At 39.1% G+C, this 19,420-nt stretch overlaps 1 protein-coding gene across 3 annotated transcripts in view; it reads right to left on the reverse strand.

Annotated features, from left to right (window-relative positions):
• Window positions 1-16,074, reverse strand: part of LOC118006574 (NAD kinase 2, mitochondrial) — a 46,560-nt gene extending 30,486 nt beyond the window's left edge. Inside the window, exons 1-4 of one of the 3 annotated variants that reach the window (XM_034999299.1) lie at window positions 15,472-16,074; window positions 2,241-2,329; window positions 1,049-1,137; window positions 82-163 (exon numbers count right to left, since the gene is read on the reverse strand). In XM_034999299.1, coding sequence (XP_034855190.1) covers window positions 82-163; window positions 1,049-1,137; window positions 2,241-2,329; window positions 15,472-15,771 — 560 coding nt within the window. In that variant the 5' untranslated portion in view covers window positions 15,772-16,074. Of the gene's footprint in view, window positions 1-81; window positions 164-1,048; window positions 1,138-2,240; window positions 2,330-3,349; window positions 3,432-15,471 lie in introns of those variants that run through there. The other 2 variants (XM_034999300.1, XM_034999301.1) reach the window with 2 other exon arrangements.
• Between the last annotated feature and the right edge of the window lie 3,346 nt (window positions 16,075-19,420).

Below are 19,420 nucleotides of genomic sequence, written 5' to 3' on the forward strand. Positions count from 1 at the left end.
GAAATAGATATTATGCAAAGCAAAGAATAACTGTATGTATAGCACACACATACCAAACAAAAAGAACATGTTTTTCCTTACCGTTCTGGATCAGTGTTTACTCCAATAACTGGTTTAAGTCTATCTAAGACCTTACTTGCTGCCAGGAGCATCGTGCCATCACCTAAAGGACATAAGACATAACCAGATTTGTTACAAAACTAGTTTTTAACATCATTTTGAACACAAGTCCTTTTGTTTTAACAATCACACTCCTACTCCATCCTGCTGACCACCAGTCTATTCCACTTCCTTTCTACCCACTATCCCTAATCCGGGATTTCTCAACAGTGGCAAGACCGACATTTTAGGCCGGGTAATTCTTTGTTGGGGGGGGGCGGGGGGGGGGGGGGGGGGGCTGTCCCGTGCATTACAGGATATTCAGCAGTATCCATGACCTCTACCTGTTAGATGCCCGTAGTAGCCCCCCAGCTGGGAACCACTGTTCTAATCCTATCATTCTACTAACCAAATCTCTTTCCTTCTGTCATAACATCAGTCCAAATTCATACATTATTTTAATGAGAATACATCCAAAAAAGTGTCCAGTGCAGATTTTTCTAACAAATGCTATCAATTTAAAGCTTTGACAACAATGTCCACTTACTTAATAATAAAGCTCAGGAAAGATAGCTGTAAGTATATTGGAGCCAGAGTGGGATGGAACTTAGCTAATCTCACTGAACTCTTAAACAATTTCAGCTTTTTTTTTTAAGACTGGCATAACTAAATCAAAATACAGTTACAACTCATCTTTTGAATATTTGAAGTCAAATGCACACCTTAAATATACAAACAGAAATAGACATAGAACCTCACAAATAACATCATTCACTAAAAAAGTGAAATGTTATATATAGCAGATATTTTAAATCTTATCCTAAAAATCCCAAAATGCATCTTGTGGTAGGATTCTGAAGGCTTCATTACAGCTAGACCACAGGTATCTGGAAATGATAGTAAAGAGCATTTCCGTATTCCAACATCTTTACCTCTGTAAAACTATTACCTCCTGCAGCTATGACAGCGTCTGCCCATCGAACAATCTCTTCATCATATTCTCTCCTCTTTACTAGACGAACCTCAATTCCCTCATTCCTAAGATAAAAAAGTAAAAGTTATATAAAATGTCCACTAGTAACATGAAGGATGTTTTGAGGCAGGTTACTCCAATGATGTAAAATAACCAAACTTGTTTTATAAACAAATTTATGTTTAGTTTTGCAAGGTTAACTTCATTTTCATTTATTTAATTACAATAGCCAATTTACTATGGTCAGGAAGCATATGAATAAACTGAAAGTTAATGACTATCCGAAATCTCTACATGCTTCAAAAACATCTTGTTTTTGCCCCTGACAAATAGCAGTATCAATAGATTAGAATTTCATTTCATTTTCTCTATTCCTCTGATGCTAAAATTCACTAATACAAAAATGGTCAAGAAGTGTAACATCTCAAGACACTTTTTAATTATAAAAGCAAACAGTCATTATTTTAAATCCAACAAATATTCATTCATTCAGTGTCAGACACTGAAAGAGTGACTAAAATACTTTCTACTTTGCATGTTCTCACACTGATTCTCTTATATACATATAAACTTATTCACTGACTGCATTAATAGAATTAACAGAAGTTCCTATGATAATTTTTAGACATTCAAAGAATATTTTAATGAACACCCATAAAATCCAGTATTTAATAAAATATTACACATACAGTTGAAGCCTAATGTATACAGAATTATCTCGTAGAAAAGGCACTTCTCAGACCAAATATTAACTGAAAATGTGTGAAATTTTCAGAGTACAATAAAAATTTCCTTAGAGGGAGCCTGGGTGGCTCAGTTGGTTAAGCGACTGCCTTCGGCTCAGGTCATGATCCTGGAGTCCCGGGATCGAGTCCCGCATCGGGCTCCCTGCTCAGCAGGGGGTCTGCTTCTCCCTCTGCCCTCCTCCCTCTCGTGCTCTCTGTCTCTCATTCTCTCTCAAATAAATAAATAAAATCTTAAAAAAAAAAAAAAAACACTTTCCTTAGAAACACTATAATATCAACTCCATTAACCAAGATATAATTTTCTGAAAATGATTTTATAATGGCAATCTTTACTAAAAATCTCAGGATCACCTGCTAGTAAAAATAAAAACTGGAAGTCCTGAATACAAAAGCCCATCAACGATCCAATCCCATTAACTTACCGTAAACTATCTAGAATATGCTCTACATTTTTGGTGTGAATATGATGTCGTTCAAGTAGTCCACTGTAGCTAGAGCCTTTCAATGCAAGCTGTATCAAGATAAAACAAATTCTGTCTCATTACATGACATATATTACACATTATAACATATCTCTTTAAAAAAACCCTATAAAAATATAATGGGTTAAGGCACATTTTTATGACTACAAGTTTAAACTGAACTAGAAAGATTGATTTCAGAAAATCATAATTTGGTTTCAATACCAAATACAGCATTAAGTTTCCTGAATCATGTAGTTAACAGGATCTCAAAATTTGCTTATTTTTCAACTTGAGGGTTTTTTAATGGATTTTTAACACATCGCATGTGGTTACTTGAAGACCAAAGACAAACTAGTATTTTAGAAAGCAGTTAGATGACCTTTGTTCCACTTGGATTTGCAGCTCTCTTCTGTTCAGATTTATGAACTCTATTTGGAATTTACCCCATGCAATCCAAACAAAGGCCGGGTTAGCTCCCTGAAATTGGATAACTTTTAGATATAAAGACATATATCCTTCAAGAATTATCTTTCCTAGTCCACTGGAGGACATTTTTACAATGTCACTACTTTACCATTAATAATTCTCCTTTTAAATTACATGTCTTCGAAATAATCCATAAAGTAAAATGTTAAGAGAGAAGTTCAGACATATCCTCAATGCATATTCGTTTAATCAACTAGGAAATTTGTCCAGTAGAGTGAATGTGAGAATTAAAAAGCATGTTATTTCTTTCCTTCTCCAACTTCCCTTATACCCTCCCTCTTGATGACACAATATCAGTTTTTCAAGTACCTGTCCAAAATACAATCTTAAACATATTCTTTTTAGATTATTACTGAATTATAAAGTAAAACCAAATTTTAGATAGCATCCTTAATATGTATTTTACATATTAAAAATTTTATCAAAGTAACAAGACATGGAAGATACATATATAAAGAAAATTTAAAATACATATAATCTTATTGTCCCAGGACAGTTTATGTTAATATTTTGATATCTACCTTTCCAGTTTTTTGTTTATGAATATAGGGTTAAGAGTTTTAAAATAGTTTTGTCCTCACTCTATAATCTAAAGGGAAATGTTTGGGGCGCCTGGGTGGCTCAGTTGGTTGGGCGACTGCCTTCGGCTCAGGTCATGATCCTGGAGTCCTGGGATCGAGTCCCACATCGGGCTCCCTGCTCGGCAGGGAGTCTGCTTCTCCCTCTCCTACTCCCCGTTTGTGTTCCCTCTCTCGCTGTGTCTTTCTCTGTCAAATAAATAAAAATAAAATCTTTAAAAAATAAATAAATAATAAAAAATAAAGGGAAATGTTTGTTCCTCAAGGGGAGGTGAAGACACATTTGGCTATTTGATAATTAATACATAGATGTTAACTCACAAAGATACACTAGATCAGATCATCTGTACAACACTTTGACATCTAGACATAAGCTTCATATTTAGACAGATCATACCAACATCAAAAATATTTTTTAAAGGAAAGCAGTGACCAAGATCATAATTAGATAATCCTTCATTGAATTTAAAAAAGTCAACATACAACAGGTTTGAAAAACTATTTTAAGACTAGAATTTCTGAATATAAATGAACATAGCATTAACATTCAGATTACACTACCATTAGCCAATTACAAATTAACTAAAACTGTACTAACCATCTCTCAGTAAATATGGATCACAATGCTCTTCATCTCTACTCTCTCCCTGGGGATCTCTAGCTTCAAGGCTTTCCGTGCGAGAGCTGTATGCAGAGGACTCCCAACTGCTAACCCCAGCCTCTCTTTATATACAAATAAATGTAACCACCAAGGTATCTGACATCTTTCTCTGGATATCAACAGGAATCTCAAACTAAAATACTCAGTATCAAACTCCTGACTTTTCTAACAGATTAGTTACTGTGGTGTATTATTTTGTTACAGTAGTTACCTCTCATGAGCCCATTTCAAGAGTGAATATGTAGCTAGAAACTGAGCTCTAAAAAATTAAATTCATTCGTTCAAATATTTGAGTGCCTACTACTATATTAGTTTAAACATTAGTTGAGCTCAATCAAATAATGGGGCACTGAAAACTGCCAAAGACAATGAGAACTAACTCAAATGTATAAGAAGTCTATTAGAATAGTTTCATCAAATGTACTGCTTCTAACCTGCTATAAATAAAACTTAAGGGTAGCTGGTCCTCAATTTCCTGCCCAGATTTTTATCTTATGTTCTAATTTGTGGTTTGGACAATACAGAACATGTATCCAGGAATACAGGACATAAACCTTTATGTATAGATAACTGTAAATTCTAGTCTGGTGGTTCAGAAGCTTTTGTGCTCACTTCCTGGCTCTCGGCAAACTCCAGAAAATTAAGATTACTCAGCAGTTGAGGGTTAGGAAACTGTGCTTTGAGATGGTGAAGGGGGTTTGAATTTGTGGAGAAAATAATTTTGGAGCACTAACAAAAAACTTCCAAGTTTTCCATGATTTTAATAAGTTTTGCTAGCAACACTAAAATTCCTAAATTTCCAAACCTAAATACAAAATTCATTTAGCATCAGAATACTTAATATATTGGGACAGAAATGTCATTTCATAAATTCTATTCCCACTTAAATGCTTCTTGTGAACTAATTCTCTTATAACTCATGTTCAATACATTTATTTAGAGAATACAAGTTCTTATATTAATTATTTTCTTTAAAGATCTAGATGGCTGGGCTAATAAGCTTCATTAACATGGACTGGCTAAACTAGGCAAATACAAGACAAGGCATTTTATAAAATCACTTAGTAAAAGCATCAATTAGAAAGTCTTAAATCACTATTCAACTGGCTTGTAGAGTTTTTAAAGTTTTCTTTTATATTCAAAGACCGGTAAGAATTTCTAGCTATCCCTCTGAAAATAACAAGACCTCAAAGATTTAAAACCGTACTTTAATCAAAAACACAAACACATTCGTTACGTCTTACAATGAAGAGGTTAGAGAAACTACTGAAATTTAAAACACATTCTCAATTCTGCAATGTTACACCACCGGTATTAGCAACAAAGTTTTAAGATGCTTTTTTCCAAAAAAAATACTGTTGATGTGCATTTAAAAAAATGATTATTCACCAGAATACTTGGAAAAAGATTTTATATATATATATATATATATATATATATATATAGTATATATTATACAGAAAAAAGATTATTCACCAGAATACTTGGAAAAAGCAATGTGAATCTAAAAGATCTATAGTCTGACACATTTCAGTGAAAGAGCAAAAGAGTTTCATTCAAGCAACAAGAGTTTCTCCTACAAAATTTACAAAAGCCAACATCACTTCTCCCCAGGTAGCTCCAAAGTTAAGATACAACAAAGCATGAAAGGAATAAGGGAGGATTCTGAACCAACAAAAATTTGCCTACCTTAAGGTTAGATGTGATAGGCTACTTCCTATATGATCCAACCACTTTTATTAAAATATCATAGATATTTTTACTTGACCAAAACTGAGTTTATTGGAAATACAAATTTTTAAGACTTGTTTTACTAATCAGTTCAATATTACTACTTTGTACTCTATGTACTAATTCACATGAAAGCTCAATTATGGAAGGAAATAGGTCTTTTTAAATTTAACACATAAGAAATGCACAAACTTTCTGAGACAATGACAATTTGGTACATAGACTCACGAGGCATAATTTAAGCACTCTTAAAAGCATACCTGCTTAACTAAATGGTACAATGAGTGTTAATTCAGAATTGCCTTAAAATGATTAGTAACACCTCGTCAACAGCTAGAAAGTAAACTATTCCACCTAGCATGATTAGGCCTGGTACAGTGAAGCCTAAGTATTTCTTTAGCTATATTTGGCATTTATCCTGGATCATTTCAGTTTCACTCTCCCTTCTCCCAGGTGCTTACCTTTACTTTCTCCATCATTCTCTTTCTACTGCTTGCATTCCTCTTTTTATTCTTTTTACCTACTCCTTCATATGTTGGGGTTGCTCAAGGTTCCATCTTCATTATCTGTTCCCATTTCATTTTCCTTGAGTTACCTCCCCACTCCAGGGACTTGATCTCCCAAGTACACACCAGTAACTATGAAATAGTTACAGAATAAACACAGATGTCCCCTTAAATTCTTCCCTCACACTCAATCTCCATTGCCAGTCAGTGGCAAAGTACAATAAATACACCTGTAAACTTCTCCAATCTGTCCTCCACATTCATGCTGCCACCGCTTGACTTCTGGACATCAACTCTTATCTGGTCTCATGCAATAGCCTGCTCCCAGGACTGCTAACTACTTCCTTCAGTATTTATTTCCCATTTTGCCAACCTAACCACCACCACCAGAAGCCTGCTTTCATACTAGTCCCAGAATGCTAAAGTCTCAGAAAAATTGACCCTCCACTCCACTCTTATGGGGAAAGAGAGTAGGACTGACAGTTGTATTCTCCTGCTAAAAAAGACTGAAAATTACTAGGACATAAAGCCAACTTCTGCATATGACATTTAATATCTTTATAAGGTAGAGCCTACCTATTTAGCTTCTATCTACTTATTCTTGAAGCAATGATTTCCAAACTGCCCTTAAGATGGTTGTCACATCAGATGAATGGATAAAAAAGATGTGGTATATATATACAATGGAATATTATGCAGCCATCAAAAGGAATGAGATCTTGCCATTTGCAATGACGTGGATGGAACTGGAGGGTATTACGTTGAGTGAAATAAGTCAAACAGAGAAAGACATGTATCATATGACCTCACTGATATGAGGAATTCTTAAGCTCAGGAAACAAACTGAGGGTTGCTGGAGTGGGGGGTGGGGTGGGAGGGATGGGGTGACTGGGTGATAGACACTGGGGAGGGTGTGTGCTCTGGTAAGCGCTGTGAATTGTGCAAGACTGTTGAATCTCAGATCTGTACCTCTGAAACAAATAATGCAATATATGTTAAGAAAAAAAAAAAGAAGAAGAAGGTAGCAGGAAGGGAAGAATGAAGGGGGGGAAATCGGAGGGGTAGACGAACCATGAGAGACGATGGACTCTGAAAAACAAACTGAGGGTTCTAGAGGGGAGGGGGATGGGAGGATGGGTTAGCCTGGTGATGCGTATTGAGGAGGGCACATTCTGCATGGAGCACTGGGTGTTATGCACAAACAATGAATCATGGAACACTACATCTAAAACTAATGATGTAATGTATGGGGATTAACATAAGAATAAAAAAAATTAATAAAAAATGGTTGTCACATCAATTTATTGATCAATTTATTGATCACGACCCACATTATTATTAAGAAAAAAATAAACTCAGGGCGCTTGGGTGGCTCAGTTGGTTAAGCATCTGCCTTCGGCTCAGGTCATGGGATGGAGTCCCGCATCAGGCTCCTGGTTCAGCAGGGGGCCTGCTTCTCCCTCCCTCTGCCTGCCTGCCTACTTAGTGATCTCTCTCTCTAATAAATAAATAAAATCTTAAAAAAAAAAGAAAAAAGAAACTCTACTACATGTTAACTGGCTCAATTGTTTCATGTTATCTTTTATTTCAAATGAGTATATGTACTTAGTCATGATGTAAAATTTTTCTGTAGATTACAGTCAAAAACATTTAAGTTCTTTTTGTTGGCAAAAAGATTAACTTCCCCCTATCTTGCCAGTACTATTCTCTCCCATTCACATATAAATTCTTCCTTATTCTTTAATATTAAAATATCCTGAACTTAAAAGATATCATTTCACGCTCATCACACTGGCAAAAATGTAAGTGTCTACACCAAGTGCCAATGAGAACATGGGGAATCAGGGAGCTGTTCAATGCTTACAGAAATATTATTTGTACTTCTAATTGCATTTTCTTAATTAAAAAACTGGAAACAACCTAATTATCCAAACAATGTAATACTAGACAGCACTTAAAGTGAATTAACACATACCAAATAAGTTTCAAAACCAATATTAAGGAAAGCAAGTTTCTAAAGAACAAGCGCACAATCTAATGAATATATAATTGATGTAACTTTTTTAAGACACACAAAACAATAGTATACTTTTTATGGACATGGTCATATTAATGTATAACATAAGCATGAGAAATATTTTATATATATATACACATATATACATATATATATAAATACACACACACACACACACATCTATAACAGCTGCAGGCTAGTGGTTACCTCTAGGGACACAGGGAGGGAGAAAAGGTGGAAGGATAGGGCTTTAGTTATAACAATTCCTTTAAAAATATTTCAAGAAAATGTGGCAAAATATTAATATCTGTTAAGGCCCAGTATTTGGAGATATAGGTGTCTATTCTGAAAGGTTTCTATGTGGTAAAAATATTTCATAACTGAAAATCTAAACTTTAAAAAGATCACTAGAAAGTCTACTTAAAAGTTGAAAAAATTCAAAGGTCTTTTCCCCTTTCATTCTTGCCCTTCCCCAAAAATATTTTCTCCCTTCTCTGTATTCCCATGGACCACTTACAAACAGTTATAACACAATTTATTTTCCCCAAACATTTGGGAACTCGTTTTATTCACCTGTGGTTCCCCAGAACCTAGCAGGATGCTCACTTAGCAAGTGCTCAATGAATGGGTTGACGAATAGATATTCAAAAGTGACACTTTAAACAAATTAAGTTAACCAACAAAGTTCACGAATGTTGGCAACAGTGACACTGTATGCTTGTATTTTTAAAGATCATAGTTTTTATTATTATTTTCTCCACTACAAAAATACTTCTTAAAAGAAAGTAAAAAAATTCAGAACTGTCACTTCCTCCAAGAGATTGGCTTAAAAACAACAACAAAAACTATATAAGCAAGAGTTAAATTCAACAAATCTTCAGTTCTTTTAGCAGTCTATTTTATAAAGGAACCTACTTTGAAGTAACCAAAGCAGTACCATTTTAGGTACATAATTTAATAAATAATAGTGGCATTTACATAATGACCATTATTGTGGCTGAAAAATTAGAATTATGCTGCTTTAAATTATGTAAATTATAGATTAAAAAATTACGTAAAGCTAAAAATCATGTAAGCAAGGAAAAGCAGACATTATTATACCTATTTCAAAGTCAGAGGCTGATAAATAGAGGTTAGGTTACTTGCTTAAGTTTATAAAGCTAATAGACTGGTGCCAGGATCAAAACTCCTATCTCCTGCTCTTAATCCAGGACTTGCCCACCACAGACTCCTAACATTCCTACATTAGCTATATATTTCACTCCTGCTTGAGAACTGTAAATACTCATTAGGGCACTAAGGCTCAATTTTAATGATTAAGTTACAGAGGCCAAGAACTATTCTGTTCCTATGCCCTAATTCTACCAACTTTCAGTTAGGAAGGAGAGCCAATCAGCTAACCTCTCCTTGAATGCAAATGTCTTACAGAGGTTGGTCGAATTTCCTGCACAATCCACATGATATACAATGAACTTTGCTAAGGCAAGAAATAACCCACACACTTGCTGATATTCTGAAATATACATTTCTGTTACATATTAACAAAGATTACTGATAGTGAAAAATAAAGTAACTTACACTTTACTAGCTGAGAAGATATTAATGTGCACCAATACTTTACTCAAAACAAAATTCATGTAATTTGGCAGGGATGGGAAGGTAGAGAGGATGATGAATAAGATGAGGTCTTTGCCCTCAAGTCTAGAGAAGAAAATAATCAGATTATACTCCAAGGTGGAAAGCTCAAATATGTAAGTATTAGGAAGATACAGTGTAGAACACCTAACACAACCCTGGTAGCCAGAGAGAGGCACAGCAAGGTTACCAGGAAGGCTTCCTGTGGAAATAATGTTTGGAACTTGACCTCAAAGGAAGGCTAGGAATTGGCTAGAGGAAGGAGGAACTTTCAAAGCAAAAGGGGCTGCAGATGCAAATCAAACCACCCTGAAATACCATTTTTCACCTACCAGCTTGGTTAGACCCCCAAAATGTGATAAATTGCTTATGGGGGGGAGCACCTTTCATCCATTGCTGGTGAAGATATACATTGGTACAGCCTCTAAGGGAAGCAATTCAAATGCACATGCCTTTTGACTCAGCAATTCTACCTTTAGGTATTTATCTTCAAGCTTGATTCACACACAAATAAATTAACACAACTGTCATTCATTATAGACTGTATTCTAATAAATTAAGACATGCACACACTGGAATACTATACATACTATTTTAAAGAAAGAACAAGGTGGGGCGCCTGGGTGGCTCAGTTGGTTAAGCGACTGCCTTCAGCTCAGGTCATGATCCTGGAGTCCCGGGATCGAGTCCTGCATCGGGCTCCCTGCTCAGCAGGGAGTCTGCTTCTCCCTCTGACTTTTTTTTTTTTTTTTTTTTTTTTTATATATTCATGAGAGAGAGAGCGAGAGAGAAAGGCAGAGGGAGAAACAGGCTCCCAAGGAGCAGGGAGCCCGATGCGGGACTCGATCCCAGGACCCTGAGATCATGACCTGAGCCGAAGGCAGACGCTTAACCATCTGAGCCACCCAGGCGCCCTCCCTCTGACCTTTCTGTCTCTCATTCTCTCTCTCAAATAAATAAATAAAATCTTTAAAAAAAAAAAAAAAGAAAGAACAAGGTGCAGAATAGCTTAAATAGTATGTTATCACTAAGTAAAAAGGGATGGGACAAAGAAAAATATTTCACTGGGCTGATTTGTATGTATAGATTATTTCTGTAAGGAAAAACAAACTGCTAACGCTACTTCCAGGGACAAAAACTGTGTGCCCAGTGACAAGAATAAGAGAAAGACTTTTCATTGCACACCCTTCTGTATCTTTTACATTTTGAACCATTTAAAATGCACTACTGATCCATAAATAAATAAAATTAAATCAGCACACCACCTAATGAAAATAAAAGCAGTCTGTACCTCTGAAACAAATAATGCAATATATGTTAAAAAAAAAAAAAAAAGAAGACGACGAAGAAGGTAGCGGGAGGGGAAGAATGAAGCGGGGGAAATCAGAGGGGTAGATGAACCATGAGAGACGATAGACTCTGAAAAACAAACTGAGGGTTCTAGAGGGGAGGGGGGTGGGAGGATGGGTTAGCCTGGTGGTGGGTATTGAGGAGGGCACATTCTGCATGGAGCACTGGGTGTTGTGCACAAACAATGAATCATGGAACACTTCATCTAAAACTAATGATGTAATGTATGGGATTAACATAAGAATAAAATTTAAAAAAAAAAAAAAAGCAGTTTGGAATTAATGGAAAACGAAGCTCAAGACAAAAACTGATCAGAAATGAAGCTCAAGAGGTAGACAGGAGCCAGTTCATGAAGGGCCTTGTTTGGCATACTAAGTAAGGATCATAAAGGTTCCCATACAGCAGTGTTTTTCAAAGTGTGATCTGGGGACCACTTGCAAACCTGGAGAGCTTGTTAAAAATGCAGATCTCTGGACAGAGCTAGCAAACTTAAGGGTGTGGTTCAGAAAGGCAGAGTCTGGAGTCTCCACAAACTGAATCAGAATCTTGGGGTGCTAAAGTTTAGGCATCCTCATTTTAACAAATTTTCTAGGTGATTCTACAGGTTATGGGGAGGGAGCTTTTGAGAAGTTCTAAGCAGAGGAATAAAATGGCCAGATGTTCACTTTAGATAGACCACTCTGGTGCCTGTATCTGAAAGATGTGAAAGGAGTGAGACTGTTAGAAGGCCCTGGAAGTACTCCAGATATTAATTTGATAAATACTCATGAACACTACACTCATTGCACACCAGTGGCAAAAGTATCTGCCCAAGAACTATAACCTAAGCTACACCATCATTTTCAGGATACAAGGTAAGGGAAATAAAATTCAAGGTGCTACATCTCTTAAATATGCTAAGAAGGCAATAACTAGGAATAATTTAATCCAGTAATAGAGAGACTGCTAAATGAAATTATTCTATCCCATTATAAAGATAATTAAAAAAAAAAACTAAAAATGGCAACCATTAAAGAAGGTTGCTTCTGGGGTTGGGGTGGAGGGAGAGAAGAATGGAAACAGTTCATGTCTTGTTTGGTATATACCAAAATAGTTTTAAATAAAACCTACTCTTTGGCCAAAAAGGCATGTTCACAATGTCAAAACCCTTTCCAATCAGCTTTGATTCGCCTAAAGATCTGATCTGTTGAGCGCCATGGACCTTATTAATAAAAATCCCACATCTGCCAACAGCTGCATCTCTTAAGATGTAGGTAAATCGTAATAACAGTTTAATTAGCCCTGCAAGGTAATGAGCCAGTAGAGGTAAGGTACCTACGAAGGTACCTTCCTAGAAATTCACAGGAAACATCATTGCAAGATTTAAAAATAAAGCAATGTAACCAATATGAAAGAGTCACTGGAAGTCAGACTTTGACCGACTTCGAAAGATAGAAACCTACTCTGTACATGCTTTAACAACTAAGAAGTATTTCCTCCATTTGTTTAAGCTTCTACAAAATGAGAAAACCATGAGGGTTGAAGGTATAAATTACACTGACACTCCATCCTTCATCTTCTTTTTGCATTTTAACAAATAACCTAACAGAGATCTATTCTGCAACAAAACCACCACCTCCACAACAAAAAAGAACCCTCTGATCTAAAACTTCAGGTTACCATGACACTATAGACACAAGAGGTACGGTGCCAAAGACACAAAGTAAGCACACGGCCACTTTCTTTTATTCCCAATTCACATGATTCGTGTATCTTAGAATCTTTTACCCCAGCAATATAGCAAACAATATTAACCAGCTTATCAGTCCTACCACAGAATCCCATTTTAGAACAACTTTACACAGCTCAGTATTCTTTGGCTTGGACTCTACCTAATGCTATTCCATTCTGAATACTGGCTTTAATATAAATGGTAAAACAAAAATCAGTAAGGAGATAATCCAATAAAATGTAATTGAAACGACAACAACTATTTCACTGCCTTGCAATTACAAAACCATGTGTTCTATAGTACAGAAGTTTTAACTCAAAGTTTTCTTATCCCAAACAGCATTACCTAGCCAAAGACAAATATTTACCTATTAAGAGATTTCTCTCTAGATACTCAGAGTGGGTACACTAGGTAGTTCAATTTGTAAAGACTTACTGATTTGCCTACATTTTTAAAATTTTGATTAGTGGCAATCTAGTTCAGAGGTCCCAGAGTTAATCTAATTCAGAGCACACTTATTTTCTTGAGGCCTTGGAAAGTTATCCAGAGTTTCAAAACGCCAGCACTAAAAAAGGCCTTGGAGGCTATCTAGTCCAACCCTACTACTTCACATACTGAACTAGGCAGAAGTTTGAAAACCTGATGGTACAACGAAAAGGTATCAGTGTCACACATGAGGCCCACAGGAGTTAAAAAGACCCCTAGGAAGTTAACCACACAGAATTGGGCCTAGGACCCCAAGATCCTAACACCCAATCCCACACTCCAAACAGGCCAACAGAGTGTACTATTTTAAACTGTTGAGAGGTTTTCATAAAATTGTATAAAGAACATATTTATACATATATTTGACAATTTCTAAAAAGATCTTGCAAAATTGAGAGTACAATCCAAGGAACACACCTCTTTCCCAACACAGAAACAATGTGCTTGCTTCTGACATTATTATTCCCTGCCTCACCCCCAAATTCAGACACTGACAAACTGATTGATTTACTCTTATTAAATGACACAACTGTTTTCTATAAATTGCTACATCTTCAAACACTAAAGGAAAGGAGAGAAAAATCTGTACCTAGCAAGCACTTCCATCTAACGAAAGCAGGGGCTCTCCTCAATTAACTCGTTAAAGAATCAAGAAGTTTAATGCTGGGGAGATGGGGTGGCTCAGATGGTTAAAGGCTCATCTGCCTTCGGCTCAGGTCATGATCCCAGGGGCCTGGAATGGAGCCCCGCATCAGGCTCCCTGCTCAGTGCAGAGTCTGCTTCTCCCTCTCCCTCTGCCATTCCCTCTGCTTGTGCTCTCTGGCTCTACCTCTCTGTCAAATAAATTTAAAAAAAAAACTTAAAAAAAAAAGTTTAATGCTAATAATAGATTCAGTACTTATGCAGACATGATTTACAACGTGATTTTGATACCTGTACAAAACATTACAAACAAATCTGAAGAATACAAACCATACCAGAAGTTTAAAACAGGCTGTCTACTTCTGTACAGAATCCTACAAGATTTGGTTATAGGCATGTAATTCCAAAGCTTTGGTGCACATTGTTCATGGTAGTATCTTCACTCTCCTTTTCCTAAAGTTGGTGGGCAGGGAGCATGGGATCAGAAGTCTCAAAAGGAGAGGGAAGTCTCAAAAGGAGAGAGAAGAGAGATACTCGGTTTTTCTCTCAGATGGATTTATATACTTTTGCAAAGATATTAATATCTGTACTAAACAGAGTCTATTGTGGAAATACTGCTATGTTATGGACGTAGGCTTTTTATTTCATAATTATCAAGTTTACCTGCCCTCTAACTTGCCCTTTCTACTTAATAGCATATACTCAAAGTCAAATTTTCTCCCTCGCTATCCCCTGAACTCGAAACACGTGTGCTTTTTGTTCTAGCAAAACAAACTGCTAGAACCTTGTCTGACGACCACGTTCCATCACGGAAAAGGCTCACCCAGACCGGCTTTCCGGAGTATCCCAGGCCTGACAGTCCTGCAGAGTAAAAGGGGGTGTGTCCGCCGTAACTTAGCCCTCTCTTCCTCCTCCCCGCAGCGACGCCCCGGCGCCCCTTCTTGGGGAGGGCTTGGGGAGCTGTTTCCAGAGCGTCCAGACCTCAGCCACCCGCCCACCTTTCTCGGGGCTGTTGTTGCTATTCCCAAAAGGGAGAATAGGGGGTGGTGCTGGCGAGGGCACAAATGAATCCCCAAACCCTTCCCACTGGGAGCTCCTGTACCCCCATCCAAGTCTTCCTCCCCCGTCTTGGGGGGGGGGGTCTCTGCAGTAGCAGTGACCCTCTACCTCACTCTCTCTCGACACACACAGAGGGCGGGGGGGTCTACGCGCGAAGCCAGAGGGAGTGGAGGGCATCGAGCCGGGAAGGCAGGGCATCTAGGGCGTCGGGGGGGAAAAGGTGGTCCCGAGAGCTCTCGCCACACCACAAAGCCGCGGCCGAGCCTGGGTGTGAACGGGGGCCGAGCCCACACACAACAGGGAGGGGGGGGTGCCGCCGGGACCCACCAGCTGCTTCAGGTCCTCCTCGGAGAGCTCCGCGTAACGGTACCGCTGCTGCTCGAACTCGTACCGGGTGGTTTTGGCCACCACTACCACCCGCGACGGGCGGAAGCCGCCGTCGGGGCGGCTGCCACAGCCCGCCAGCTCGCGCGGCTGCCCCTGCCCCAGGTGCCGCCGGCCGCCGCCGTCACCGCAGAGCCGCGGCCGCGCGGCGGGGCCTCCCGCGCCCGGCCCCCTCAGCACCGCCGCCCGGCCGCCCGCCACACGCCGACAGCTGCCCAGCAGGAAGCCTCGGTAGCAAGTCATCCTCCGCCCGGCGGGGCTGCAGGCCCGGGCTCCCGCCTCGGCTCCCCGCCACCAGCAGTGCGCACCACCCGCGCCGCCCGGGCCTCTAACGCCGCGCCGGACCGGGAGAGGTTAAGTGCCCCGCCGTGCGTGGCCCGCGCCGCGAGGGGGACGTGCCCAGACGTTGACGGGGGCGGGGAAAGCCGGCGACTGGGAGGTGGGAGAGCCGAAGCCCGGGAAAGGTGGGCGGGGAAGAGCCAGAGGCCTCAGGGTGGTGGGTTTTGTTTGTTTGTGTATCCGTTTCCATCCACGCCTGCGCAGTGGCCGCTTCGCCGCCTGGGGGCCCACCTCCTGCTCCACCCCCTTCCCTGGGAGGGCACCAAACCCGCCCGCCCGCCCCCAACTCTGTGGGCCAATCAGAGCCAGCAGCGGTTTCGGAGCCCGAGGAACTGTGGGGATTGGCTGCGGCCGGAGGAAGGGCTGGAATTCTATTTGGCGATTGAGCTGCCTTAGGAATCCAGCTAGAACCGGTCTGAAGCGGCGCGGGGGCTGCGGGTGGGGTTTTGAGCGCCTGGCGGGAGAGCAGGTGCTTCTGGGCACTTCCTCGCTTGGGTTTCATTATTGCACTTTATCGGCCCGTGTAAAACTAGACCTTTTCATTATTGCGCACAAGTCTAGCTTCTTTACTCCTTCGTTCAGCCAAATCTAGTCGGATGGCCGATATGACCAACGCTGGGCTGGGGGCCAGGGAGACTGACCAAGGACCATCTGCACAGTTTGCGCGGCCTAGTGCAAAATAAAAATTCAGAGCTTCTTGCTCAGGAAGTATTAAGAATTGCAAGACAGACAGCACTAAGCCGAGTGCCTGGCCCATCTGAACATGGTGCCTTGCGGGACTGCACAAGTAATAGCCCCTGCGGACAACCAAAAAACTATCAGCCCAGGGAGAGAAAGACAGGTAGGCTTTGAGGAAGTTAGAGGATAACGGGTAGAGGAATCTGGCCAAGTGGAGCATTTCTAGATGGGGAGATAAGATGCAAAAAGTAGACAGGTCAATAGAGAAAGGTAAGAATGTTAGTAATTTGGAGTTCATTCTATAGGCAGCAGTTAGCCTTTTGAAGGCTCTTAACTGGAAAGAAGTGAGTCCTGAAAACGATGATGACTGTTTATCTGGCTTGGGACTGTTGAGCGGATTGGGAGGCAAGAGGAGGGAGACCTGGCGCTGTTGGAGTAGTTACACTTGGCCCTGGGTTGACTTAGTAGTAATGGAAGTAGAAGAAAGCGCTCCTTTTATGGGGGAGAATCAAATGGCAATCCACGTCCTACTGTTCGTCCTTCCTGCTCCTTACATGCACTTGCTTGGGTGCCCTCTTTGCTTCTTTATAGTCCTAGCATTATCAGTAACTAGCCTGTGGACTTCCGGCAGGTCACTTCATCTTTCTGGGCCTCAGATACCTCATCTATAAAATGAGGGTGTAGAACTAGAGTGATAGCAAGGTTCTTTCAAAGCCCAAATTGATCCTGAACCTGGACTCTTCCTTTTTTAGCTATCCACCACCAACAACATTCATTCATGGGTTCACTGAATATTTATGGAGTCCCTACTGTGTGCCAGAGAGTATATTAGAATAGGAAATAACACAATGAAGGCTGATGTCTACTTTTAGTAGGTCACTGATCCCTTCTGGTCAGGAACTTTGCCTCACAGCAGGTGCTAGTAGTGACTTGGAATGGAAATTTAAGCACCTCTCTTAACTTCTGTGGGGTGTGAGTTACTCGTGTATAACTTGACCATCCTCAAGATCCTTTCTCTTCTCACTCTTCCAACACCTTGTTATCCTAAGGATTTCCACAGAGAAAACAGCATGAGCAAAAGCATGGAGCAATGAAATAGCAGTTCTGAATTGCTAGAGAATTTAGAGGGAGGCAGGCCACAGTGGGAAGTGAGGCTAGGGAGGCAGGCAGGGGAAAGACATGGAAAGTGGCGTGCTTAGGAGCTTGGATTTTATCCTGTATATGCTAAGAAGCCACTAAAATGGGAAAATGGCATGCTTAGCTTTGACAGGAATTTCTTAGAAGAAACAACCAGAGAATAAATACCTGAATGATATTCAACCTTATTAGAAATTAAAAAGATACAAATTAAGGTAATTTCACTGAAATAGTCTTTTATATCCACTAGCTTCACAGAAATTAAGAAGTTTTGGCAAACTTCCAATTGTTTGAAAACTATTACATCAAGTCTTTATTAGGGTACACATTTGCCAGTTATTTCAATAGCTTCTCCAATGCCACAGTTTCCAAGTATCATCTTAGAAACTTTAAATGTGTTCATGTATTCCAGTTTGTCCACTCCCAAGTCTGATGTCAAAAATCATGCAGTACTGTGGGTGTGATTTGTCCATTGCAAAACAAACAGAAGTGCTTACATTCATGGATTTAATATGAATTTCAAAACCCTCAAACTACTAAAATAATCTGTAATGTTACTGAGTTTCAAAAACTCAAACCCCATCTCTGGCAGGGCTGATATACTTTTTTAGTGAGTGAGCTTACCCAACCACCTGGTAACTACATCTCAAGAAGCTTATTTGTTCTCAACATATTATGGGAAAAATTATGTATCATTGTGATATTCACAACTTGAGGATATACAAAGGTTAAGATGTATCCTTCCAACCCATTTCATGTACATACTGACTCTATGAAAGATACACACACCCTTTTTTTTTAAATGACATCCACATATTCCAAGACTTGTATAGGGTATTAATCCTTGAGGTCTAAGGATTCCTGGCTTTGACAGTAATGGATGTAAAATAATATTTTACAAGAGAACATTCTGATGGTCCATAATTAAGCTGAATAACTTGGTAGAGTCTAAAGTCTTGTTGAAAGAGAAGAATGTTAAGGTTACTTGAGTATAAGATATATAATTAGATATATTAAATATATATCTAGTATATTTGGGAAATATTTCAGTAAATTTTGACAAAAGCAGCTCCTTTTTTAAAAAAAAAAAAGATTTTATTTATTTATTTGACAGAGACAGACACGGTGAGAGAGGGAACACAAGCAGGGGGGAGTAGGAGAGGGTGAAGCAAGCTTCCTGATGCGAAGCTTGATCCCAGGACCCTGGGATCATGACCTGAGCCAAAGGCAGACACTTAATGACTGAGCTACCCAGGCACCCTGACAAAAAGCAGCTTCTATCAAAATCTAAGATGTATGCTTTGAAATCATCTACCTAATAACTTATGAAAATGATTATCATTGTAGGATGATCTCTTCACCTTACAGAAAGGTCAACATATGTAGAAAAGCCAAAAAGAAGAAGGTTAGATGAAGATATAGGACAAAGAGAAACTATAAGATGTTTCTACTTCTATTATCCCCTCCTAAATATTACTAAATATTTGCATAAAGATTGTAAAAAGGAATAGTAGAGTGGATAGAAAATGGTTTGAAAGTCACAAGCTAGATATCATGTTTCTGCATTGGTAACCATGTCATAATCCAGAAATTTTCACTTTTTCTCTCTGCCTTCCTGATATTCTGTTTTTTATTCTGTTGCACTGACATTAATGTGTAGATAAGTAATTGAAGTAGTCTAATTTTTTTTGCTCTGTATATGAAGAGAAGTACAAGGAAAATCAAATAAAGAAAGAAT

Source organism: Mirounga leonina, unplaced genomic scaffold (genome assembly GCF_011800145.1).
Source record: "Mirounga leonina isolate KUSES-001 unplaced genomic scaffold, KU_Mleo_1.0 Mir_97, whole genome shotgun sequence".
Classification (NCBI taxonomy): domain Eukaryota; kingdom Metazoa; phylum Chordata; class Mammalia; order Carnivora; family Phocidae; genus Mirounga; species Mirounga leonina.